The sequence below is a fragment of the Pocillopora damicornis genome, chromosome 10 (assembly GCF_964200805.1).
Source record: "Pocillopora damicornis chromosome 10, jaPocDami1.2, whole genome shotgun sequence".
Lineage (NCBI taxonomy): Eukaryota > Metazoa > Cnidaria > Anthozoa > Scleractinia > Pocilloporidae > Pocillopora > Pocillopora damicornis.
In genome coordinates, this window is record NC_142679.1 from 16302151 (window position 1) to 16326776 (window position 24626).

General features: G+C 39.9%; 4 protein-coding genes and 1 long non-coding RNA gene across 6 annotated transcripts; 2 read left to right on the forward strand and 3 right to left on the reverse strand.

Annotated features, from left to right (window-relative positions):
• Nucleotides 1-2: 2 nt before the first annotated feature.
• On the forward strand, nt 3-3551 carry LOC113679316 (uncharacterized). Its single transcript, XM_027196271.2, has 4 exons — nt 3-1923; nt 2429-2626; nt 3247-3304; nt 3415-3551. The coding sequence occupies exons 1-4, from the start codon at nt 3-5 to the stop codon at nt 3437-3439; spliced, it is 2202 nt and encodes a 733-aa protein (XP_027052072.2). The 3' UTR covers nt 3440-3551.
• Nucleotides 3552-3636: 85 nt separating this feature from the next.
• On the reverse strand, nt 3637-15838 carry LOC113679333 (coiled-coil domain-containing protein 57). 2 transcript variants are annotated; one of them, XM_027196288.2, is made up of 15 exons: nt 15250-15838; nt 14112-14227; nt 13563-13698; nt 12698-12991; nt 12403-12542; nt 11377-11535; nt 10754-10916; nt 9707-10073; nt 9154-9339; nt 8137-8237; nt 7724-7924; nt 7208-7331; nt 6706-6891; nt 5404-5673; nt 3637-4718 (listed from the first exon to the last, which is right to left on the reverse strand). In XM_027196288.2, exons 1-15 carry the CDS (start codon nt 15616-15618, stop codon nt 4249-4251), a joined length of 3282 nt encoding a protein of 1093 aa, XP_027052089.2. In that variant the 5' UTR covers nt 15619-15838; the 3' UTR covers nt 3637-4248. The 2 variants fall into 2 exon arrangements, with proteins under 2 accessions (XP_027052089.2, XP_089042041.1); XM_089185915.1 differs by lacking the exons at nt 14112-14227; nt 15250-15838 and adding an exon at nt 13859-13930.
• Nucleotides 15839-16103: 265 nt separating this feature from the next.
• On the reverse strand, nt 16104-19243 carry LOC113679320 (uncharacterized). The gene is made up of 2 exons (XM_027196276.2): nt 18918-19243; nt 16104-18431 (listed from the first exon to the last, which is right to left on the reverse strand). The coding sequence occupies exons 1-2, from the start codon at nt 19056-19058 to the stop codon at nt 17310-17312; spliced, it is 1263 nt and encodes a 420-aa protein (XP_027052077.2). The 5' UTR covers nt 19059-19243; the 3' UTR covers nt 16104-17309.
• A 36-nt stretch (nt 19244-19279) lies between these two features.
• LOC113679321 (N-alpha-acetyltransferase 60) lies at nt 19280-23914 on the forward strand. Its single transcript, XM_027196277.2, has 5 exons — nt 19280-19524; nt 20314-20443; nt 20940-21036; nt 21733-21967; nt 22444-23914. The coding sequence occupies exons 1-5, from the start codon at nt 19421-19423 to the stop codon at nt 22586-22588; spliced, it is 711 nt and encodes a 236-aa protein (XP_027052078.2). The 5' UTR covers nt 19280-19420; the 3' UTR covers nt 22589-23914.
• LOC149039123 (uncharacterized) lies at nt 19902-22580 on the reverse strand. Its single transcript, XR_016180666.1, has 2 exons — nt 22214-22580; nt 19902-21112 (listed from the first exon to the last, which is right to left on the reverse strand). It is a non-coding gene; the product is annotated as an uncharacterized LOC149039123 (long non-coding RNA).
• Nucleotides 23915-24626: the final 712 nt, after the last annotated feature.

Genomic DNA, 24626 nt, shown 5'->3' on the forward strand with positions numbered 1-24626 from the left:
CGATGTTCTTCACAAACTCAAGTGCCGCAACAACACAAGCTGTGTATTTCGTAAGCGATCATTCGCCGAAAGAGAGTTCTACTTTTCCGGTGGCTCTTTCAACTACAGCACAAACAAGCTCTCCCTCTGTGAACAGGATCACCCCAACTCAACAAAAGTCACCATATTCGAGAGTATTAAAGATACCATTGTCTTCCCAGTCGAGACAAACAACACAATCGACATCTACAACTTTAAATGCAACAACAGCAACCCAAAGATTTTCTCCTTCGTCAAGTTTCCAAATCTCCAGTAACAACCAAACCAGACCAATGAGAACAGCGACAGCAATGAACACCACGTTAAGTGTAGACGCAGGAACAACCGCCGACTCACATGTACAAAACACTCTCACCTCGTTTTCAACGAGCGGCAAGTCTCAGCCAGAGAGCGTTTTGCAGTCGAGACCCTCTGCAGATCTCAATGCAACACAAAGTAAAGCTTCAAGCTACACAACTGGTGTTCCAAACCTAACGCTGTCTATCAATTCAAGTTACGCAACATCAACGATGTTCTTCACAAACTCAAGTGCCGCAACAACACAAGCTGTGTATTTCGTAAGCGATCATTCGCCGAAAGAGAGTTCTACTTTTCCGGTGGCTCTTTCAACTACAGCACAAACAAGCTCTCCCTCCGTGAACAGGATCACCCCAACTCAACAAAAGTCACCATATTCGAGAGTATTAAAGATACCATCGTCTTCCCAGTCGAGACAAACAACACAATCGACATCTACAACTTTAAATGCAACAACAGCAACCCAAAGATTTTCTCCTTCGTCAAGTTTCCAAATCTCCAGTAACAACCAAACCAGACCAATGAGAACGGCGACAGCAATGAACACCACGTTAAGTGTAGACGCAGGAACAACCGCCGACTCACATGTACAAAACACTCTCACCTCGTTTTCAACGAGCGGCAAGTCTCAGCCAGAGAGCGTTTTGCAGTCGAGACCCTCTGCAGATCTCAATGCAACACAAAGTAAAGCTTCAAACCACACAGCTGGTGTTCCAAACCGAACGCTGTCTATCAATTTAAGTTACACAACATCCCCATTGATCTTCACAAACTCAGGCGCTGCAACAACTCAGGTCTTGTATTTCACAGGCAATCATTTGACGAAAGAGAGTTCTTCCCTTCTGGTCGCTCCTTCTACTACAGCACAAACAAGCTTTACCCCCGTGAATGGTATCACCCCAACTCAACAAAAGTCTTCATCTTCACGGGTGTTACAGATACAGTCTTCTTCCCAGTCGGGACAGGGGAACATCGACGCAGGAACAACCGCCGTCCCACATGTACAAAACACTCTCATCTCGTTTTCAACGAGCCGCAAGTCCCAGCCACAGAGTATTTTGCAGTCGGCACCCTCTGCAGATCTCAATGCAACACAAAGTAAAGCCTCAAGTTACACAACTGGTATTCCAAACCGAAAGCTGCCTATTAATTCAAGTTACGCAACGTCGACGATGATCTTCTCAAACACAGGCGCCACCACAACTCAAGCCGTGTACTTCACAAGCAATCATTTGACGAAAGAGAGTTCTTCCCTTCTGGCCGCTCCTTTAACTACAGCACAAGCAAGCTCTCCCTCTGTGAACGGTATCACCCCAACTCAACTAAAGTCACCATCTTTAGGTGTGTTACAGAGACCACTGTCTTCCCGGTGGGGACAAACAATACAATTGTTATCTACGACATTAAACCGAAAGCTGTCTATCAATTCAAGTTACGGAACGTCGCTGATAATCTTCAAAAACTCGGGCTCCGCTACAACTCAAGCTACGTATTTCAGAAGCGATCATTCGACGAAAGAGAGTTCTTTACTTCTGGTCGCTCCTACAACTACAGCTTCTTCCACAAAGCTGACCTCGACAATCTCAGGTATTAACTTCAGTAGGTAGGAGACAATTCTGACATGGATAAAACCCTACCAAACCTTCATAATCAAGTATTGTCTGGTGTGTCAGACTCTTACAACTGTTGGCGCCCTTCTTGTCCTCTACGTTGAAGAGAGGTACCGTGGGGGAGGGGGTATGCATAATGTGCATAATAACCGATAACAAACAGAAAATAGCATAGTTACCCCAGTTCAAGGGCATCATTTGCACGCCATTGCGCTTCTCTACGGCAAAAAGCTATCACACAAGGGTGTACACCAGAGTTTTCTGTGAGGGTGCGCTACACTTACGACCTATTGGCAAGTTAAGACACGCCGGGATGATTTTCTCGAGAAAGGAGCAAGTCACATGCCTCCTCGTGCCCCTACCTCACCTCCTTCTTCCCCTCCCCTTAGTTAAGCCCATACACAACAAAAAAACAAGCCAAACTGAAGGTTGTTCGCCGCTTTGAGGTAGAAAACAGGTCAAACTTGTTTTGTCTTGTAAAGTTTCAGTGTCGCTTAACTGGACAGACTGGTCCGTGGACTCAAGTGACTGTCAGCGGCACTGTTCAAATGTGGGAGGAACTGTGACTGCGAGTCGTCATTGCTATTCTCATAAAGTGACGTTCAAAGAAAGCATCTGTACCAAATACAGAACCTTAACTCAAGTGTTTAAATGTGGCCAACCACATTGTCCAATCTCAGGTTTGTTTGAGCTTCTTTTTTCCAGGATCTAAACTCAGTTCAGCGCAGTCAAACCTTACCTCGAGCTAGCACGTCACAAAGAGGAACTCACCACACAGACTTTTCGCAGACAATTATGTACGAGAGAGCCTGGAGATGGCTTAGGCTTGTTTGCAATGGGGTGATAATTTATTACTTCTCGTGCCCCACTCTCCCGCCTTTCGCAATAACACAGCAGATTTATGTTTGCCCAGAGTTGCTTTTTTGCGATTCTCTCACAATTACCTCCTCAATTAAGTTTCTGCTTTCCCTGTCCTCTCCCCTGTTTTCCGTATACTCCCCTCTACTGTTCACCAGGGCTCCCGCTCTCCTGCCCCCATCTACAAATGCTACCAGTCGTTCAAACTGTAGAAGGCCGCTCAAAAATTACATAGACAATTACATCTACCTTTTCAGCCTAGGCTTAAATAGAAATAAAAAGAAGTACATAGCGTTAAGAATCGTCTAAAAATGTGAATAGTTCTGAACCCATTCGAACGGGAAAGAAAAAAATTCAGAAAAAGGACTCATCAAGTTTAATTTCTACGTATTTGATTTTTGGTGGATTTCATGAAATTAAATCTTTATGTTTATTTTCACAGGAACAACATTGTTAGGAGTGTCCATCTCAACAGTGGTAGTCGGGACTTTGCTTCATATGTAAGTTTTAACGTGACACTGTGATGATCTACCGTTTTGTAGCTTTAGGAGGCTTGACTTTGATCATGACGAGAGTTGCCCTCTCTAACTATACCATTTTCTTTCAACAGGTTGCCGAACTTTTTCGGGGGTTAAGACTCCAACGAACTTTATAACGTCAACGTTTGTGTCTTGCTCTCTTAGCATGAGGGTTTACTTTAAAGAGTGTGGGAGCGTTATGATCGCAGAGGCGTAGACAAAATGTAGTTTAAATTTCTTAGACTATTTTAAGACCTCTAACGTTTATATTTATAGTATATTATCAAGAGAATAGTCTAGAAATTATAAATGTCTTGATGGTATCAATGTTTTATACACTTTATAAAAAAACGATGTAGTGCTAGATGGTACTTAGCAAGAAAAAAATAAGTTTTTGCATTGAGTCAATAGTTACCGGGTTATTGTAACGTGGAAAAAGATAAGAGAAAGCACCAAATCTACTTTTGCTAACCATCCCAATTCATGAAGAAAGGGAAACAATCATATTCACTTCAACAGAAAAAAATGAGCCTTAGCTATGGACGGAACGTCTGAACATACAAGTATTCAATACTACGATGATTTCTCAAGGCCAGTTCACGTAAATCAAACTTTAATGTCTCATTTTACCATGAGGATAAAGAGTGTAGGGATGCATTTTGACTAGCACATTGTAATACTCGGCACTGTCAGAAATTGATGTTTCAAGGCGGTTTTTGTCTCTAAGGTTCAAACCGGTGTTCAGAAGCTTAACGATCATTAAATTCCATGTTCTTAGAGCGACGAATTTCTCCTCTGATCGAGTGCGACTTGCAGTCAGCTTACATAAATAGATTCTGCAACATCTACCACTCTAAGGACAACGATCTTGTTCGCCATCATGAGGGACTCTTGCATTCGTCTTTGATTCAGGAAACTAGTTCTTCTCAGCCATCGTCTCTAATGTTATAATTCCTCACTTTAATTTTCTTTTGAGCCAGCCTACCTTTGCCAGCAGCCTTTTTGGACAATTCTGGTCGCTGCTTTGAAGGTCTACTTTGAACTTCCGTTCGCCTTCCTTTTAGGGCGAACGAATCACGCTCGGGAGAGTCCCGCTCTGGAATATGATCAGGGTCCTGGTCCCTTGTGGCTTTAAGACGCTGAGGAGAGCTGGGGCGAACTCTCCTGGGAGTTGGACTACGGAAACTTTCTTCTTCGTCCAACATCTTCCAAATTTCTTGCAACGACGCTTGGTCTTCCGAAGATGACGTAAACAGTGGTTGATCGTAAACTGGCGAAGACGTCCACTGATTGGCTGGTGGATGAGTCACATTACTATCCACTGGAGCACTGTCTTTCTTATTTGTATCACGAGATACTACATGTTGTGATTCCAATAGCACTGGTACTTTTCCATCTGCACAAAACATAAGTGACTGCATGAGACAAGCGCATATCTTGACTTTTTTACGATAGGGTGTAAGAAGATAGGGCAAGTCGAAGAGGGGATAAAGTAAATGTTATGTTTTACCCGACATTTACAAGTAATATCGCAATCTGATTGGCTAATTTGCCGTTGTTGAAGAGAGTACAGACAACGCTGCTCGCGTCAACGTGTCACGCAACATGTCACACACTAACAGGATCGTTTCATTTGACGTCGATATTGTGGTAAAATTTTGTTGCAGACTCACACAGCTGCGCCTCGTGAGTCTACATCATTTTGACCACTGTGAAGACGAATATCGCTGTCAATGAGAGTACAGACCACGCAAAACCAGTGTCGATTTGCTAACTGAGTCACTGAATAGTTCTTTTGTGTTGATTGTGGTACAATAAAAGTCTTCATAACCCATAACGATTCGACTCCCTGACACGAGCCTTCCCCACACTGGATGTTCTACCACAGAGCTATTGGATATCGGGTTGATACCAGGCCTAATTTCAGTTTGATATCCTTTTAGCACGGTACTTAAATGAATTCTTACCATAATACGTTTCTATATATAATATTTACTATTAAGGATAAGGTGCATCTTAAAGAAAGAAAGAGAATATACTCTCAAAATCACACAACATCGATAAAAAAAAACTACACTCACCATCATTAGAATCACTTGAACTTGAGGCTACAGTGATTTTGACATGCTCAGCTGCTTGCTGTTCTTTTAGAGCCATACGCTGTGCAAACTGGAGCTCCTGAGAAGTGAGCTGGTATTGAAGGTTTTCCACAGCGCCTAATTGGCTCTGTAAATGGTCCTTCATCTCACCTGGGGTCCTTCCGATAGGGGTCTTTCCTGAAGAGGCTTCAGTGACTAAGGGCTGAGGGGGCTGGCTGATTATACGGCCAAGGGGAGCGCTCTTTCGACCATCTGACAATTGCCAGAGAACGATTGAATGTATTTCAGTTTGGTTTAAATATTCACGTTGAGAAGATTGCTGAGATCAAGACGCTACATCCGGGACTATTAAGGCGAAAAATCGGAATTCCGAGAGAATCCACACGGCATGAATCACACACAGCTCATGGAACAACAGACATGACAGTTGGGTAGCATGTCTGGGTGTGACATAGTGTGACTATATCAATGTTAGTATCGGTGTAACTGCGCGCCCACCCCTCCCCTAGCCCAACAACAGTCAACTGATATTAAGTCAGGGTTAATGTTGGGTAAAGAGGGGGGGGGGGGTAGGTGCGGAGTTGCTCAGATACTGTCATGGATACGTGCAACTCCACTTGCCTTTGAAGAAATCCTAGTTAGGCACTTGGCATGAAGTGATCAGGAGTTTTGCCGCTCCCCCTTAATGTAGGAATCAGGTTTCATCGCAGATTTCTTCTCGTCATTTCTTACTTTTTTCCTGATAAACTACTGGGGTCCGTTTAAACCCTTAAGTGGAGAGAGGCGCTGTGAGAAAAAACTGTTTTGGCCGAGAAAACAGCCCAATGACCTGGGTAGGAGTCGACCGAGGCTCTCGTGTTCAAACCGCTAACCGTAACCACCTGGCCTCTTACAAACGTAGTCTTTTAACCCTTTAACCCCTAAGAGTGACCAGCTTCTAATTTCTCCTTACAATATCACCCCTGAATCAAACATTAAGGTCACGAGATTCAAGGAAATGATTACCAACTCATAAAGCTCTTAATTTATAAACAAATTCTCCTTGTCAGTACTTCAGGAAATGTATAGAGAACAGTATGGAGAATATGCATAATGATGTTAGGGTGTTAAGGGTTAATTTAACTTTAAGACCTTTCTGCACGAGAGAAAACTGATCATCTGTCCTCTTTCAAAAGATCATCTTAAGTTCTCTTCAACCAAAACTGATTTTTACGACGACAATTCAACGTCTCCAGCGTTTGTAGCATTCAGTCAAAAGGGATTATAAACAGACTTGAAGGTTACCTGTATATTTTGCAAGCTCCGCTCTGAGCCTGTTTCCCATCTGAATAAGCTGTTCTTTTTCTTGAGACATTCGGCTGATGCGCCGCGCCGCCTCATGTAATTTGTTTTGTAGCCGCGCCATTTGAGGTATTGACGGTCGATTAAGAGACACTGGATCGAGGAAATCTTTGTCGCTTGTTTGAGCACCTGATTATAATAGGATGCAATATATGCTAATATTAAAGGCAGTTCTGTTTGTTTTTTCAAAGCCTTATCAAGAATAAGAGTTTGCTGAAACCCTACAACATTTAAAACGGAAACTACTAAAATAAACAAAAATCATTATTCACTTGGAGAAGTAACTCTATAAACACGATTAGACAAACACGCATACACCCTCCTTACACCCCTCATCTCCAACTTGTAGCCCTCCATAGTTTGCCCAAGCCAGGTCGCATTGTAACCTTCAGACTGCTTGCAGGCCAGGTCGCATTGTAAACCTTAGACTGCTGGCATATCTTACCTGTTGTGGGTTGTTTCCTCAATCGATGAATCTCATCTTGAAGTTGTTTAATGATTTCTGCCTGAGGATTGAATGACACAGCTCCTCTCCCTTGAGATGCAAGTTCGACTTTAAGACTTGACAGCTATTAGCCGAAAGAAATTAGCCAAAATATCAACTGGCCACCGTAAAGCGTTTAAAGGGTTGACGTTCCGAGCGTTAGCCCTTCGTCAATCGCTCCGACGAAGGGCTAACGCGCGAAACGTCAGCCTTTAAACTCTTTACGGTGGCCAATTTACGCTTTCATCTCAGTTGATGAAACTAAATTACCCTGTTATACTCTCCCACTGACACAGTGTACCACAGTTTCTTTATCAACCTACTCCCTTGAGCAAAAACATCGATAAGTTGAAGAAAAAGCAGCGACGATGGACGGGGGGAGGGGGAGTGGCAGAACTCGCAGTCGCGGATTGTACCATAAACATGAGTTACTTTGAGAAATTTGCGGCTTAACACTTTTAGTTATTTTCAAATCACCTGATTTCCTAAGGACGTTGCCTCAGCATTCCGTTCCAGCCCACTCCTGAAGTACTCATCCGCCTCTCTTCTTGTCTGGGTCAGTTGCAGCTCCAGCTCATTTGCGCGCTGTTTCAGAGCAGTCAGCTCATCAGTCGCTCGCCTGCTCTGTGTCGTAAGTTCGTACTGTAGCTGATCCATTGCTAACTGTTTCTGGCGAACCTGCCAAAAGACAAGAAATGATCTGTTCAGTCACATCTTTGTGAAGGACACTGCACGAAGTTTTCGAACAGAAAGTTACTTCCAAGTTGAACATCATCTCAAGGAGGAGAGTTTAGTTGCAGAAAAATGACTGGAAATAAGCGGAGAGTGACTCTTAGAGCCTGGATCAAAGTAATGTCTATCTCGCAGAGGTCTTCACTGTTTTGAGTTACCTCCTCGTGCACTTGAGTCAGAGATCCCTGCAGATGATCCACAGTGCCTTGAAGTTTCTTCACTTGTGTTGACAGCTCCAGTTTTTCCTGGCGTAAAGCACCTGATCAACAACAACACAAATACGTACAGGTATTTCTAAGCTCTAGGAGAAAATAACACTGATTCTTAATGTGAAAGCGTGAATTATAACAATGTGCATGAACGTTAACAACGTTTATCATTTTAGGCTACCGTTGGAGGTAAGGGACGGAAGAAGCTTGCAGACATTGCTCTTCAAGTATCTGCAGCTTATACCAGAATAACTACTTCGAGCCCTTCTTTCCGGGAAAGTTCGTCGAGAAAATGCAAAATGCAAAATGCAAAATGAAAAAAGGTAAAAAAAAAAAAGAAAAAAAGAATAAAAGAAAGAAAGCGATGTACTCCAGAAATAAAGCTTCTGCAAAAATTTATCAATGTAGGGGGTAAGTTTCTAAACAAACTGTGGTGCTGCGTCGGTGAGGGAGTATAGCAAGGTAATTACGTATTATCAACTGAGTTGATAACGTAACTCAGCCACCGTAAAGAGTTTGAAAGCTGACGTTTCGAGCGTTAGCCCTTCGTCAATCGCTCTGACGAAGGGCTAACGCTTGAAACGTCAGCTTTCAAACTCTTTATGGTGGCCAATTTAAGTTATCAACTCAGTTGATAATACTTAATTGTTCCGCAAAAATACTTAGCTGAAGCAATTATATCGCAGCCAGAGAAAAGTGGGGGTGGAATAGGCACAGGCAGAAAGATCTTGACATAAATTTCGATACACGAAAATGAATGGTATTTGCGCTTGCCTTGGCGTCGTGTTCCACTAGGAAATAACCTGTTGCAGTTTCTAGTCAAAGTAAAAGAGCGAAATAGTGGATGAAGAACGTTTGGTGGTTAAACTCCCGCCATTTTTTGCCGCTCGCCTTTTGGCTCAGCACAAGTTTTCCAGCGAATTGTTGCATGGTGTTGCCCCAGCCTTAAGACAGTTAAGTTCTTACCAATTGTTCCATTGAGTTCCCTAATATGGGCTTGTATGAACGGATCTTGTGGCTGAACACCAGATACCGCTATTTGTGCACGACTACGAGGTTGGGCGGACTGTGGTTTCTCCTCAACTTCCTGTTTCAGTGTTCGGTTCTTTGACTTCAATTCTGTGATCTCCTTTTCAAGTGACTCCACATACTCTGCAGAGAAAAGATCCTTTGACTAAAATTCAAGAAGAGCGCTACATTAGGTAAAGTATTTCTAAAGCAAGTCCCAGTATCAATTTAAGTTAGCCTGCGTAACTGACGGCTTTCTGTGCTCAAAAGAGCTAAAAACCGATAGACGACGAAACTCCGATAGGCTTGGGACGGAAATTAACCGCGGCTTCGCAGCACATCACTTCGCCCACATAAGACCCTAGAGCGCACAAAACTTATTTAAGCGCATTGTATTGGTTCTAGTTTTCTTCGCTCTGCGATATGTCCAGGAAATTCACGCCACCCTCTTACACAATTAGACACAAAAATACAACCAATCGCAACTTGGTAACTTGCGTTCTTCCATTACCTTTAGTCAGTGGCACAGGGGACCCCTTTTCACTATCTCTTCGTTGCCCCATCGTCGATGAGGGCCTTGCAGCAAATTCATTGCCAAGGTTCTCCATGTCCTGCCGCATTTGTTTAATCACAGATCTCAAATTGCTGTTCTGTGCTTCCAGCTCTTTGATTTTCTCCTCAGGGGGGAAGTCACGAGGTTTTCCAACATCACTCGAAGAATCCTCGAGTTGCTCTTCCTTATTTGGCAGTTGTGTTGGAATGGCGAGACCATGCCTTTGAAGGGTTGCGAAGGCCTGATCTCTAGTTTGGGTCAAGACACGGATAAGTTCATCTCTTTGTGCCAATTCTCGCTCCCGTTCTTGAGCAAGCGCCGCAGCCTGTTGATACAGAAACAAGACTGCTTACCACGTAGAGGGATTGTTATTTGGTTATTGAAAGTAATCCTGATTTCAATTAATTTCTCTTCTTCGTGCTTAGAACAATTAAGAGCGGAAGAAAGGTTAAAAAAAAGCGACTTCATTCAAGGTAGGTTTCAAAGAAGATATTGAATATCCAGAGGGGTGGGATGGGGCTATAATCAAATGACCCTCCGAGGGAGGGAAAGGGATAATCGCTTTTCTGGATCAACACACTGTCAAAGTCGAACCATATAGAGTAATTTTTAAGAAAGTGGTAAGGTACTGATCTAGGTTTCTCGCTCTCTATGACTAGTGGAGAAAACCTATACTACTTTCAAAGCTAATCAGGTGCAAGCTAGTAAGATCAATCGCAATTCAACAAAGTCAACTTGTTTTGACTTAAATTTTGGGATCAATGTTAACATCTGAGCACCTACCCCTCCCCTAATCCAACAGTAACTCTCCCTAAATAATAAGCAGTTGAGTGTTGTTGGGTTAGGGGAGGAGTAAGTGCACAGTTTGCTCAGAAACTGACTTTGATCCGTACCTCAAAGGCACCTTGTGATATTTTCCTTTGTTCTAAGTGGTAGCCATACCGGTTTTGATTTATCAACACTCAATCTAAAAGGGTTATGACTTGCTCTCCCTATACCACGTACCTCGTCTCTCTGCTTTGTGAGAGCAGCAATAAGCTGCTCCTGTTTATTGTACATCTCTCTTTCAGTGTCCTCGCATCGCCGCTGCCAATCAACTTCAAGCTGAGCTCTGGATCGCTCCATGGAAGACTCTCGCTCCAAAGCAACGGTGAGTTCTTTCTTATATCTGCATGAAAAAGGTTGATAAGATATTTAATTGAGGTAATAGGCTAGAAAGGTTTGCCACCTAAAGATATGAATTAGAGTTAATGATAAAATAGCAGTGTTTAAGACCACGGCTGGCAAATTAAGCAAATTCTGTGCGAGGTTAATTTATCACAGTTCGTTTTCCCCACATTGAAACGTTTATCTCAAAAACACGTTGATGAAAAAGAAAAAAGGGACACTTTTTGATTTCCAAAAACACTGTCCTTAACGATATAGTTTAGGTTAGGCTTCAACATCAAATCTGAAATGTCATCTGTATTTTAGGAGAGTTACTTTACGAATAAATATTCCACAGATTAGAGGATCATCTGGAAGTTTGCCGCTTACTGCCATTCATTTAACAGAAAATGCACTTTTTTCAACAATTTAACAGTTATGCTTTTGAAAAAGTCTTTTCCAATATTTGTTGTTAACTTTACCTTTCAGTGTTTTCCTTGAGCTGTACAATTTCCAACCTCATCTTCTCTTCCTGATGACGTAACGCTTCTAGTTCCAAGTCACGAGCCACTGTAGATCTGGCGTGATCAGCTGATTGTTTTTCCAGTTTGTGCTCTAGATCGGCTATGGTTCCCACTAGTCTGACAGCAAGTAATGAGATGATCACAATCAAACAGGAAGCATTATTGGGATGGAAACTTTACCACTTACCACCCTTCCTATGGCCTTAACCCTTTAACTCCCAAGATCTCATCAGTAATTCTCCTTACTATCTGCCATACAGTTCTTGTGATGTTAGTTTGGAGACTTTGGCATTGGATTAACTTATAATCACCTAATTGATATTTTTTCTTTATTCTCATCACTTGTCTGCTTGATATTGTTTTGATATTGTAAGAAGAAATCCTGTCTCGATCACTCATTGGAGTTAGAGGGTTAACCCTTTAATCCCTAAGAGTGACGAGCTTATAATTCCTCCCCAAAATATCACCCATATTTAAACATTATGATCACAAGAATTGAGGAAATGATCACTAACTGAAGAAGCTCCTGATTGTTATACAAATTCTCCTTGTCAGCACCTTAAGAAATGTATAGAGAACAGTATGGAGAATGTGTATACTGATGTCAGGGTGTAAAGGGTTAACGCCTATCTTCAATTCTCAAACTGGCCAGTACTAGACGTTCAGTCAGTGAAATGGAAAGCCGTAGTAAATAGCAACATAGAAGTAGTTGAGCAAAAAACCAAAGGAGGTTTAGTTTGGTACTTGACCAGTCCCAAACTTCCCATGTTTTTGCCCTGTTGCTATTACTACTGCACTCCACTCTACTGATGGAATGCCTTGAACTGGCTATTCTTTTATTTCACATTGCACATGGATTGAGTTTGTTATTGAAAGAGCAATTTTCAGTGAGAGTGGAAAGTAATCGGATATTGTTTTGGTTTTGCTCTTCTTCACCCTGCAATTGGGTTCATAGCACACAAATAAAAAAGTCATTTTGATTACCTTTGAAATTCTAACTCTTTTTCTTTCCCAGCATCCTTGATGGCCCATTGAAGTCTGCGGCATTCCACTTGCTCAGTCTCTAGCTGATTCTGCAGTACTCTGATCTTCTCCTCTAGACTTCTTTCAAGCTCACCATGGGCCTTAACAACAAACCACAGAAACTATGTTTTTAACCCTTAAACCCCAAAGAATAACCAGCATCTAATTACTCTTAACAAAAAAACCCTTGGATCACCTCTGCTTGAAAATGTAGCAACATTGTATCAAGAAATTACATTTTGATCATTGCTTGCACCTCTTTAGCTGCAATAAGTGCTTGTTCCTTCTCCTTAGCATATCGATCCAACTCTGCATGCTTGTGTTGAAATTTCTCTTGCATCTTGTTCATTGTCAATCTTAACTGTTCCATTTCTGCTTCCATTTCAGCCACCTTAGCTTTGTTCATGTTCTGTTCATCTGTTAACTGCCATTCCTTCTTCTTCAGCTCCTTTCCTAAATTGTGGACAACTGTCTCTGTGTCTTCCAGTTCATCTTTTGTTCTTTCTCCACTGGCTCTGAGTAACTCTAGTTCCTTTGTGAGCATTTTAACCTGAAAATGGCAAGCCCCATTATCTCATCTTTAGTATACCACAGGCACTAGTAACTTGCTAATCCAGGATTAGATTTAAAATTTAAGATGACAGTGTACATTAGGGCATTACTAAAGTGTTCTGTGAGGTTTCACCATTGTGCATTGTAAGACTGAAGAGAGCAAACTCTACATTTTAGAATTATTGATCATGCTGTTAGGTCTAAGTCAAACTTCTACTTACAATAGGTAATTTAGTGTTACCAACTGAGTTGAAAACATAAATTGGCCAGGTCATAAAGAGTTAAAAAGCTGAAATTTCAAGCGTTAGCCCTTCGTCAGAGCATTAGCCCTTCACTCTGACAAAGGGCTAATGCTTGAAATGTCAGCTTTTTCACTCTTTACAGTGGCCAATTTACGTTTTCAACTCAGTTGTTAACACTTAATTACCTACCATACTCTCCCACCGACGCAGCACCACAGTTTCATTAGAAACTTACCCCCTTTATTCTACTTATAATAACCTTGGATAGCTCAATCACATTTTGATCGATCCAGACCAATTTTATTCTTGATCAGATTTTATACAAACCTTTAACTCATGAGCAAGTAAAGAATTACTCAGGTCATCTGCTTTCTTTCTGAACTCATGTTCTCTTTTGCGTTGTGCATCATCAAATCCTGACATTAACTCTTGCCTCTGAGCTTCTACATCCTCCTCAGCTGCCCTGTAGAAATTACAAAATAGAATTATTTAATAATCTGTTTTTTAATTTTTTTTTTCAATTAGTTCCTCCATCAGTTCAGCGATTGAGCTGAGTACTTCATCCAGAAGCAGCTTATCCCACTCACAATACCACAAGGTGACTTAAGGATTATTGCTACTACCTCTGAGTGGCCTGAAAGTCCACTGCAGATCACCCAAAGAATTTCATCTGATTTCCCTGACAGTTTGGTGATAAGAACTTATACTCCTGGGTAGAGAAAGGCAAAGTGAGAGTGAAGTGTCTCACCCAAAACACAACACAAAGGCCAAGTCAAGTCTTGAATGCAGACCTCTAAACCCAGAGTCCAGCGTGCGAAATGTTAGCCAACAATGTCTCCCACAGCTGAACTAAATATTACTCCATAATTAACATACCTCAGCTGTGCTTGCAGCTCTCTTTTGAATGACTCAAATTCTTCTCTTTCTTTGTTCACTTCATTTTCTTTGTTTAGTCTGAACTGGTTCAGTTCTTGTTGATGTTCCCTCAAACGCTACAATTCAATAAGCAGCGAAGAGATGAGAGAGACCCAGGATTGAGGGAAGATGGATGAGTCACAAACAATTATTATATGTATATGATAAATAAACAGCCTCTATTTGGCAAGAAAATATGTACAAATATTTTTCTGCAGACATTATCTGTTCCAAGATGCAAACAGTTTTTTTGAGAGCAAAGCTCAAGGAAAACTGTGAGCTTTGAGGAACAGAGAAGGTCCAAGGAAAAATATCTAGAAATAATTTGGCACAAAATAGAGGCTATCGTGTTTATTGTCCTTCAAGTATTTTAGAAAAATGTTTATGAACAGCTTACTGTATATAGCATGGGATATTTTCTTTTGAGTGTTCTATGGTACAACTTTAATGAACAAAAAAATATTTCCCTTCTTCTGTAACACCCATAAAACCCTCTCTCATCTTGATTTAAATTTGAAGTAAAGACTTATTGTAGTAGACATAAGGTTTAAAAATTGGGGAATATTGTTTGAGTATATTCTGGGATATCACTCAGTTTTAGCTGGGGGATATTTGGTCACATGCTGCATATAGACCAATCACATGCTAGCAAAAATATTTGATGGATCATAAGCTGAATTATACAGACATTTTGATCGATTCCTACTTGTGACCTAATGGAGAACAGACACATAGATGATGCCACCATAATAGAGCTTCTGCTTTTTTATCATATATAAAATATAGATTAGATGTTGCCATGTTTCTGTGCAGTCATTGATCACAGAAGACCCCAAAATGTGGTTAGAACATCAGTGACGCACTCGACTGCCCCTTGTATGCCACTGTTTTGTTCTTTTGTTGACATTTGATGCCATCTGTGATCTTTCACTGAACAGACGCACGGCAACACAGAATCTATTTGTTTACCAGCTCATTAATGTCTAAAGTAGTGGGATCACCAACTGAAGTTACAAAAAAAGAGAGAAATGTAGGGCAAATAACCAAGAAACACATCACGGTTCCCCCAGCTCCAAAATTAACGTCTAAATTTTCACACCTGTTGGTAATGCCTTTGCAGTTCTTCTTTGGCCTTCTCCTCGTAAGATAACTTGAGTTTGAGGTCATCCAACTGGATTTTCAGATCACTGACCTCACCATCTCTTGAACTATTGATGTTTCTAACTTGCGAAAACAACGCATCGTATCTTTGTAATTCCTGGTCTCTCTCCTCTAACAGTTTCAGGTTGTATTCAAAATCCTCTTTCAACTTCCTAAATCGCACTCTTTCGTTGTTAAGCTGTCTTTCTTTCTCCTTAAGAGCATTCTGCAGTGATTTATTTTGCAGTTGCTGTGCTTCTCTCCATTCATTTTCTTTTTGTTCAACTAGTTCTTGAAGAGACGAAGTTTCGACGGAAATATGTGCCATGAAAATATAAATTCTTAGCGGCGGTCTGAACAGAAATCGCGATTGTTATTGTACTCAAATTTACATGGAGATTCATAGTACAAACTGAGTAATTCAATTACAGTTAATGAAACACAGTGACATCCCCAATTTCGTAAAAAAATTAGGAAAAAAATGAGATCGATGTCATGCATCCAACTGAAAATCTGCCGCCATAATATTTGCAGTAATTCGACCCCAGATCTCTCGCGAATCAAACAGTCCTCAAGCGACGCATGCGGCAGATTTCTCCGTGAAATTTATTGATCACCCCTTATCGAAACTTTCCAGTTGACCGAAATGAGTTGGAAACTTGCGCAATCGTCTGCTGTTGTATACACTGTGATGCGAGGAACTTAGTTAAGTTTCAAGGAGTAGTTAAAATGTGGCTACTGAGGAAAATTGATGATTAAAGCAGTATTCAAAGTTGTAGATGGGGTATTCACATCATGAATACTGTCATTAAATAAAGAAAAGTCCATGATTTATTGACCAAAATTGGTTTGACAAATACAGATCCTTTAAAATATTTGTAACAAAGTATAACAGATCATATACACAAACTTTATCCCAGATATTCACCTGTAACAGTTTTGATCCATGCTGTACAAAAGCCATTTAGATCCTTCCACTCTTCCATTTAACAGTAATAAAAATATTCAGATAGTCAAGATAAAAATCATTTTGAGAATTATGGAAAAATATTCAAACATTCAAATGTTGCTATTCAGTCTGATATAAATAGGCACTATGCTGAAGCTTGGGTAACCTGTGATCTCTGTACATGTATCTCATGTCAGCACCCAAGGCTGATAAGGATCATATTCCTAAGGAATAACTTAATTAGCCCCAGGTCTCCATGCTTTGTCTGGTAAGCTGTTGATCGACTGACATTTAGTTATAATATGACCACTTTGTTGTGTCTGTTCAATTGCTCCAGTTGTTTCGTTACCTTCCCTCCCTCCCAAGGGGGTTTTCTTTGAGCCCTCAGGGGCTCCTTAACCAATTCGCTGTCTCATTTATACGCTGCATTGAGCAAGAGGGGGGTGGCGATGATCACCAGTAACAGGGACTATTCTAATTATCAAATAAAACTATTTTGAACCCACAGTTTTGCAAGTTAGGGCTGCTTTTACTTTGAATCAATCAATATTGCTTTTTTGATAGACTCTTTGACCCCTATGAGTGATTAGTAGATTTGTATCTAATTTTTCCTGTCACCCCTGAATCTAACATTAAGGTCACAAGAATAAAGGAAATGATCACCAGTTAAGCAAACTCTTGATTGATAAACAAATTCTCCTTGTCAGCACTTAAAGAAATGTAATAGAACAGTATGGAGTATTAGGGTATCAAGGGTTAATTCTCTGATGATGGTGACCTACTGAAATTAAATAAATGATGAGATTTCTCTGTTCTTAGCAAATAACAAAGGAAAGATTGCCTCAAAAGCTAGAACCTCCAAAGCCGCTACCTCAAAAAAAATTGTACCCACCAAACATCCAAAAGCAACAAATATAAAAAAAAGTTTCAAAGGAAAATGCTACTAATTAATCCTGAGTATAAGGAATCATTACTTTCAGAGCTTCACCAAAGCCCACAGTTCTTTAACATTCTTTTGATCAAACCATAGAACTGTCAACTGCTTTCAAGTTTGATGATGTGAGAGAGAGTCAAAACACCAAATGAATCTCATCATCAACTCTTCTCACATCACAGCCAAATTTCTTGCATTCCCTTGACATTGTTTTCACAAGCCACTTCACACCCTCTTCTTTGGCCTTGTTGACTCGCAAATGTTTTATCTGAGTTGGTACCATTCTAAGACCAGCCAACAGGCCTGTGTCTGGACTTACATCAGCAAAGTACATCAAAGCAAGATCACCGCGATATCCTTCATGACCTGTGATCCCCTCATAGTCATTCAAAAAGTCACCACAACCATAAATAATAAGTCTTCCATTGTGAACCTCAATGCCTTTGACATGATGCGATGAATGGCCCTGAATGATGTGCACACCTGCCTCATCAATTGCTTTGTGTGCAAACTTTACAAAGGAAGACTCAACATTCCAACCCCAGTTTCCTCCCCAATGAATTGACAACACAATAATGTCACCATCCTGTTTGTGGTTTTCAATTAGGTTTTTTAGCTCATTTACTGACTTGCTAGCTTGATAGAAGTCAATGATGTTAACTCCTTCCTTGTCTTTCCTTGCCTGCCACGAGTCAGGGACTCCACTCGAGGAGTGTCCAGCAGCGAAGACCAACACTCTTACACCCTTATTACTGATATGAAAAACAGCTGGAGCTTTTGCTTCCAAAGAATTTTGCCCAGCTCCAGCAAATTTAATGCCGCTGTTATCAAGGGTATTCATAGTTTCTACAAGACCAGGAAATCCCCAGTCTGCGATATGATTATTTGCCAGAACACAACAGTCAATATTTGCTGACTGAATAACATTTACATTCCCAGGGTGCATGCGATAATGGATTCCTTTCAAAGGCCACTGAGTGTCACTTGTAGTCACTGAAGTTTCCAAGTTGATAATCTTCAAGTCTGGCTTCTTCTCCTTAAGTATTTGTATTGCATCTCCCCACACATAGTCAAGAGGTCGCTCACTCTTATCAGGTAATGGTCCTGTCTGTCTTTCAGCTAAACTGACATAGTCCCTTGCATCCAGCCCATTACTCTCATAGAGTATGGGGTTGTTGGAGTGTTCTAAGATCATATCAATCCCTCTCCCCAACATAACATCACCCACCATGAACATGGTAACAGGTGTGACCATCCTCTGAAATTTGAAATCCAATTTTCATTATTTTAATCATTGATGCAATGATTAAAGACAAATAATTCAACCACGCACAGTGAAAGGTTTAGGGTTGCATGATCTGGCGTGGGCATGAATTTTGTATATTATCAGCCTCTAATCTACTTCTTCTATGTAATCTAAAAATGAGCATTACACCTAACTTACTTGCCTATCATGAATCATTGAGAATAACTTTGCCATGATTAAATCTAGAGTTCAACCTCTGTATTTTTCGAAAGATAGGAATCACCTCAATACGAGTTACTTAAGAGTTCAAACGAGCTATCTGTTTTCAAACAAAACAGTTCGATTGTCTTCACTGTCATCAGCTGTCTTCACTGTGAAGCTGTCATTTATTCAATCTGGGAACAATTTTAACGAGGTTGTAGCCAAAATTCCTGAAGTAGCTGTTGGAATGTTCACAATCATTTCATATAAGTTCACCAGTTCGAAAGATTTACTTACCTTACTCGCTTGAGAAGCAAGATCTCCTCTTCCTTCACGAAATACTTCGGACTTTGAAAACTTGAGGCTGGAGTTTGAAGATCCCATTCCACAGGGACATAACAATTTCAAAACACGACAGGATCTGCGGCACGTTAGCATTAAGCATTATTTAATTCTTTACCATACTGGAACTTTTGCGATTTCAATTACTTCTTTGAAAGTCAGCAAATATTCTTACAATACAAGTTGATCCTTCAAAAGAACAGATATTATGAATTTTTGAATCTCTTTGTCACGAAACTCTCACATGGTATCCGATTGTTCCCGATTATTTTACGAAATTGACCGACAAAAAAACGACTCCTTATACAGCAGTTCCAGGCCTCTCAAATTGCGTAGTTCAAGATGGCGGAAGTGGTCCTAAATGACAGCAGATCTTCCTGCTTGTAGTTTACCTGTTTGATATCAAATGCTGTGATATTTAAGGCAAATTGGGTTCCTTTTTGCCGAGAAGAAGGTGAATGACAATCAAGCTGGGTCTCTTAAACAATGTCCAGGTGCGGTTTTTATGCCCAGCCGACGTTGATGAAGTCAAACGACTATGCCGTGAATGGTTTCCGATCGAGTGAGTATGAATTTCTGTTTTTAATACAGAACGGGAGTTGAGTTGAAGGTAGAGTAATAGGTGTCGACAAGGTGATAGCTAGTAGCGAAGGTAGAGGAAAATAGCAAAACCAGTTGTGGTTAAGAGTAAATTTGTTTCGAGTTAATTGGATAAAAACACGAAGAGACACAAAGATACTGCCTGGTTTGTCAAGCGTGTGTTTTGACAAGGTTGAACTGAACTATAAAAGGAGTGAATTCCAGGCATAGTCAATAAAATAAATTGAAAATCAGACTTTTAAAGTTTCTTTTCCCTTTTTTCGAAGGCTGATGTACAAATCCAAGGTTTTCAGGAGATGAAGAAGTTCACATTTTAGTTTAACTGTTTACCCAGTTGTCAAAGTTACTATTTTTATTTATTATGTACGAAGTCTAGCTTACAGTTCTGTTGGCCTAGAGAGTTACAAAACGATATCGCAGCTTTCTCCCCTAATAAAGATTGAATATTTTGAAGCTATGGTTTCTTATGTCGTTAAAATTTCGAACGAGAGAGCAAAGCAAAACAAAATTTACAAAAGCAATGCGAATAAATATTTCTAAGACCTGTTTCCAGGAGGCTCAGCTGATAGATATTTGCCACTTGCCTAAATAAGTTACCACGTATATTTTCAAGAGTATTTGTTGTTTATACAACAGAACTCTACACCTGTTGTAAATATTACTTACCAGTAAGGCATTCCTCCAAGACATAACTGTGACTCTCTTTCTTTAATTTTCTAGATGTTATATCTTTTTACTAAATTTTTTACAGATACCCTGATGTTTGGTATGAGGAGATAACATCAAGTTCCCGATTCTTTTCATTGGCTGCCACGTTAAATCATGACATTATAGGACTCCTTGTAGCTGAGGTGAAAACCAAGTCTTTATGCAACAAAGAGGTAAAGTAGTGTGAGATGTTAGTTTTAAATCATATTAGGTTGAAGCAATTTTTTTCATCAAGATACAGGTGTAATTAGAAAAGTTCTGGGGAATTTTTCTTCCATCCAGGGTCAAAGGTAACATTTCACAGTAAGTGTTCCTTAATTGTGTGAAAAAAACTGGTCAGAACACCTTCCCATGCCAAATTGTTAGAAGCACTTCTATCTCTACTTGTTACCAGGTCTTTTTATGGTACAAAGTACAACTCAGCTGATTGTTCAACCACCTAACACTTTCCCTTGTCAGTTCACTCAAAGTCATTGTTAAATCTTAACACCTTAACATCATTATGCATATTCTCCATACTGCTCTCTGTACCTTTCCTAAGCTGTAGACAAGGAGAATATGGTTATTAGGCCAAGCTTAACTGCAACGGCAAAAGTAATTCATGCAGACTGGTGCTTGTTCTAATGGTAAGAAAAGAACCATTGTAACCATGTTTGATTTTTATTGTAGGACACTGGAATTCTTTCTTTTGCTTTTGGTGATGATTCTCAAGTGGCTTATATTCTTAGCATTGGCGTGGTTAAACAATACAGACGACATGGAATAGGTGAATACTTGCTGATTTGTGTTGGAAGTTACAGGAGAGGTTTGCTCCAAAATCCATGTAATCTTGGTCTCTGCCACTGAAAGTATAACTATAAAGAAAATTTATCACTGATCATAATTTGAGATTCCAAAGAGTGACTTGGTTTGAAATTTGTCTTCAGCTGTGCTTAAAGTGTTGACTGACTAGAAGTCTGCCAAATTTTTTAAAACAGCTGGGGGATAGAGCTGCTCCATAGGTTATGACAAAAAATGATTTATCTATACATCAAGAATCCTTTCTGTGTTGCTGCTTATTGTTTTAAAGAGAGAAAGTGGAGTTAGTCTTATGTCACAGGTAAGCAGCCAGTTGGCTAAGAAAGATTGGAAAGGGAGGTACCTGCTTGGTATCAGTAGAGGAATTTTTGGCACATTTGAAGATGATTTTCAGCGGATGGAATCTCAAAATAGGATCAGTGTCCAAATTTTGTTTTTACTAATGGTGGAAACAAAGATGATATGGTTTCTTGAGCAATCTTTGCCTTTCATATTAAAAAAAAGTCTGCGTCATGCACTCTCCCCAAGTGACTCTGACATTAGGGTCTGTCCATAACAACCATCCCTCAAAGAGAATCCTAGGAGAACTGGCAGAAATATTCTGATATGATTGATTAAACAGACACTTTCATGTGCAGGAAAATTAATGATGTTGTCATTTCAGGAACTCTTTTGTTGGATAGTTTACTTTCTCACCTGACCACACCTGAGAGGGAAAATTGCAAAGCTGTCTATCTTCATGTTTTAACCACAAACTTTGCTGCAATGAAGTTTTATGACAAGAGACATTTCAAGCAGTTCCGCTACCTGCCCTTGTACTATGCCATCAATGGAACCCACAAGGATGGATTCTCTTATGTGCTTTATATTAATGGAGGTGAACCACCGTGGACACTTGGATATCCTTTATGAAACCTGGGCTTTGTTTGGTTTTTATGTCAAAAATTTGGAATTTGTTTCATTTGCTAAAGAGATCTTCAAGCCTATGGGGGTTTGCATGAGAAAGAAATTTATTTCTATATGAATTGAGTTTAAAACCTTATTAGAAGGAAAAACTTGTGATAAACCAATTCTCAACTCTTTAGTTCCCCATAGGATCTCCCTGACAGTTTGGTGTGGAAACCCCCCCCCTCCCCTGTACTCACTTATACTCCTGGGTGAAAAGGGTGCAGTGCACTTTAAGCATCTTGCTCAAAAACACAACAGGGTGAACCCTCTCAGGGTATGAACCTTGACCTCTAAATTTACAGTCAGCCATGCTTATACTTGACATCTCCACCATTGGTAAACTCCCAGTGTTCATGGTTTATTGAGGAGAATTTATCCAACTTTTGCGCTTCTTAAATGAAAGATTTTCATCCTTAACACAAATCAATGATGCCTTGAAATTTCTTGGAGCAAAACTGTCCCAGCTTCGGCCCTGCAAGTTGCCGCTGTATCTGATGAATTGTTGCTACCACTGGCTTCTGTGGGTTACACCAATACAGGCGATAAGAGACTCATGTGTGCGCACTATGTGAGGAAATAACAAGAACAAGTTTGGTGACAGAAAAGGAAAAAAGATTAATAATGACAGTAGATGTTTTTGGCTCATTTTTAAGTCTTAATGTCAGGAGGGGAACTAGGGTGAAAGTTTCCCCTTTGTAATCCTTGTTTGAAATGATGATAATTAATGAGTATTCTTAAACAACCTGGCATGATATTTATAGGATAGTTTGGAAAAATTCCCAACTCCCAAAATCTTTCTGGCTGGTTGGATAAGTCCTTGGAGTTAATTGTCATTTTTTAAAATAATTATTTGTTAAGAAACCTTGTCAAGTACTTGCCAATGTATTGAAAGCATTTTGTGTGTGACAGAACATTTTTGCTTCTTTGTTTTATGATCAGTTTACTTTGAGGGTTAAGATTATCTTGTGCTTTTTTTTTTGCATTTTTATTAAAGAAAATCAGCAAATTACTCCTTAAAGTAAATTTTTAGAAGACATTATAATTTTTTTATGTACAAAAGCAATAATAGTTTTTCTAAAGGAACAAATCAACTTGGTGATTATTTTTTTTGTTTTATGACTGTGGTGTTCCATAAACAAATTGTAAGTTGTAACCTTGTTAGGGAAATTACTGTTTATTTTTGAAAAATTTTGTTGAGAAAATTTTTGTCAAGTGGTTTCATCAACAGAATTCTTTGCTAGTTCGATTCCTTTTAATACGATTTTAAGGTGAGAGTTGAATTGAAAATGGTCCAGGATTGCATTTTTTTTCTTCACTATGATCTATGTCCTCCATGATGGGTCCAAAAAAACTCACGCACCCTCAACCAATTAGAAGCAAAGATGAAAGCAATCAAAACTTAACCACTTTATTTTTCCTCTTTTGGTTGTCTTAACTTTGAGTCCGTAGGGAATTTTTGTAATATTTAACTTGGATGTGCTTGGCTGTTTTCAGTTGATAACTTTAGTTTAAGTTTGATCATACTTAATCAAAAAAAGCGCGGTTTGCAAGAGAAAGTCGCAACGCTTGCCTTACCTTGAAGTAGGTCAGTTAACAGTTTAGAGGAGTGTGACAGCTAAATCTTACGTATTTAATGCTTGTTAGATATTATTTAGTAATGCGAGATTATTAAAATTAGACATTTATTAGAAACATTTTTTTTTCACCGATTGGGAAGTGTTGTCATACTATTGTTCTGAGATACCCAACACTGAACAGAAGGATGAGTATGACATTAAAGGGCTTGTAGCACTCCAAAGCTGTTTCTAGGCTAGACCCAAAAGACTGATTATTGGTGTTTCTCTGTTCAGAGTTAATAAAGTTGTTATCTATCTGTAACAAACATTTCCGGCGGCTAACAGAAGCGTTTTTTGATTGTCGTCTTTTTTTCCAGCTTTTCTGATCTGCATTACCAGTTATGTCTTCATTCAACTTCGATCTCACAGACCTTTCTTGATCTGAGTCTACGAGGATGCGCCTCTTTTGCGCTTGAGTCTGAGCGTTCCAAATTTTTTCATCTAGTTCCCTCAAGGCATCTTACTGCGTATGAAGCATTGTAGGTTGTGATAGGATTATTCGAATAAGCGCCACATCGAGACCGTGGCGCTTATTCGGGAAAGGTGCTCATTGACTTTTCTGCCACAAATGCGGCGCTTATTTGAGTAAATAGGGTATCTCACGATATGAAGTTAAAGATGTGACTAAGGCGTCGTTTGATGAAACGTTGTCGATAAAATGTGATTAATTTCCTCTAAGATTTTCGTCAGTAGCTCGATGCGTTCAACTTTTCTGACGATACGACATCTTGACTTCGGTATAACACGTGAATGTTGTGTTGAGTTCAACGTAAAAACGTGACTAAATTGCTTTGAGGTTTCCTTGCCAGAAGGACCTAGAGGTTAGTGATATCACGTTTTTGTTCTGCAGGGAACGACTTAGAAATGTACAAAGTTTTATAACGCACGTGTTTTCGCTCTTGTTCTGTTCATTAGATTCTCGTTGCCGTCGCCGTCGCCGTCGTGGAAGTCCCTATTATCAGCGCTTCAGCACGAGAAAAGTATTAGGCCTTGA

Excerpts from the sequence above, each read along its gene's own strand:
- LOC113679316 (XM_027196271.2), top strand. The coding sequence starts at position 3 with ATGTTCTTCACAAACTCAAGTGCCGCAACAACACAAGCTGTGTATTTC. Across the intron at positions 1,924-2,428 it reads GCTGACCTCGACAATCTCAG|TTTCAGTGTCGCTTAACTGG; the intron begins GTATTAACTTCA and ends TGTCTTGTAAAG. Across the intron at positions 2,627-3,246 it reads ACCACATTGTCCAATCTCAG|GAACAACATTGTTAGGAGTG; the intron begins GTTTGTTTGAGC and ends TTATTTTCACAG.
- LOC113679333 (XM_027196288.2), bottom strand. The coding sequence starts at position 15,618 with ATGGCACATATTTCCGTCGAAACTTCGTCTCTTCAAGAACTAGTTGAA. Across the intron at positions 8,238-9,153 it reads GGAACTCAATGGAACAATTG|GTGCTTTACGCCAGGAAAAA; the intron begins GTAAGAACTTAA and ends GTTGTTGATCAG. Across the intron at positions 4,719-5,403 it reads TTCAAGTGATTCTAATGATG|ATGGAAAAGTACCAGTGCTA; the intron begins GTGAGTGTAGTT and ends TGTTTTGTGCAG.
- LOC113679320 (XM_027196276.2), bottom strand. The coding sequence starts at position 19,058 with ATGCTAACGTGCCGCAGATCCTGTCGTGTTTTGAAATTGTTATGTCCC. Across the intron at positions 18,432-18,917 it reads TTGCTTCTCAAGCGAGTAAG|AGGATGGTCACACCTGTTAC; the intron begins GTAAGTAAATCT and ends TTCAAATTTCAG.
- LOC113679321 (XM_027196277.2), top strand. The coding sequence starts at position 19,421 with ATGACAATCAAGCTGGGTCTCTTAAACAATGTCCAGGTGCGGTTTTTA. Across the intron at positions 19,525-20,313 it reads CGTGAATGGTTTCCGATCGA|ATACCCTGATGTTTGGTATG; the intron begins GTGAGTATGAAT and ends AATTTTTTACAG. Across the intron at positions 21,037-21,732 it reads ATACAGACGACATGGAATAG|GAACTCTTTTGTTGGATAGT; the intron begins GTGAATACTTGC and ends TTGTCATTTCAG.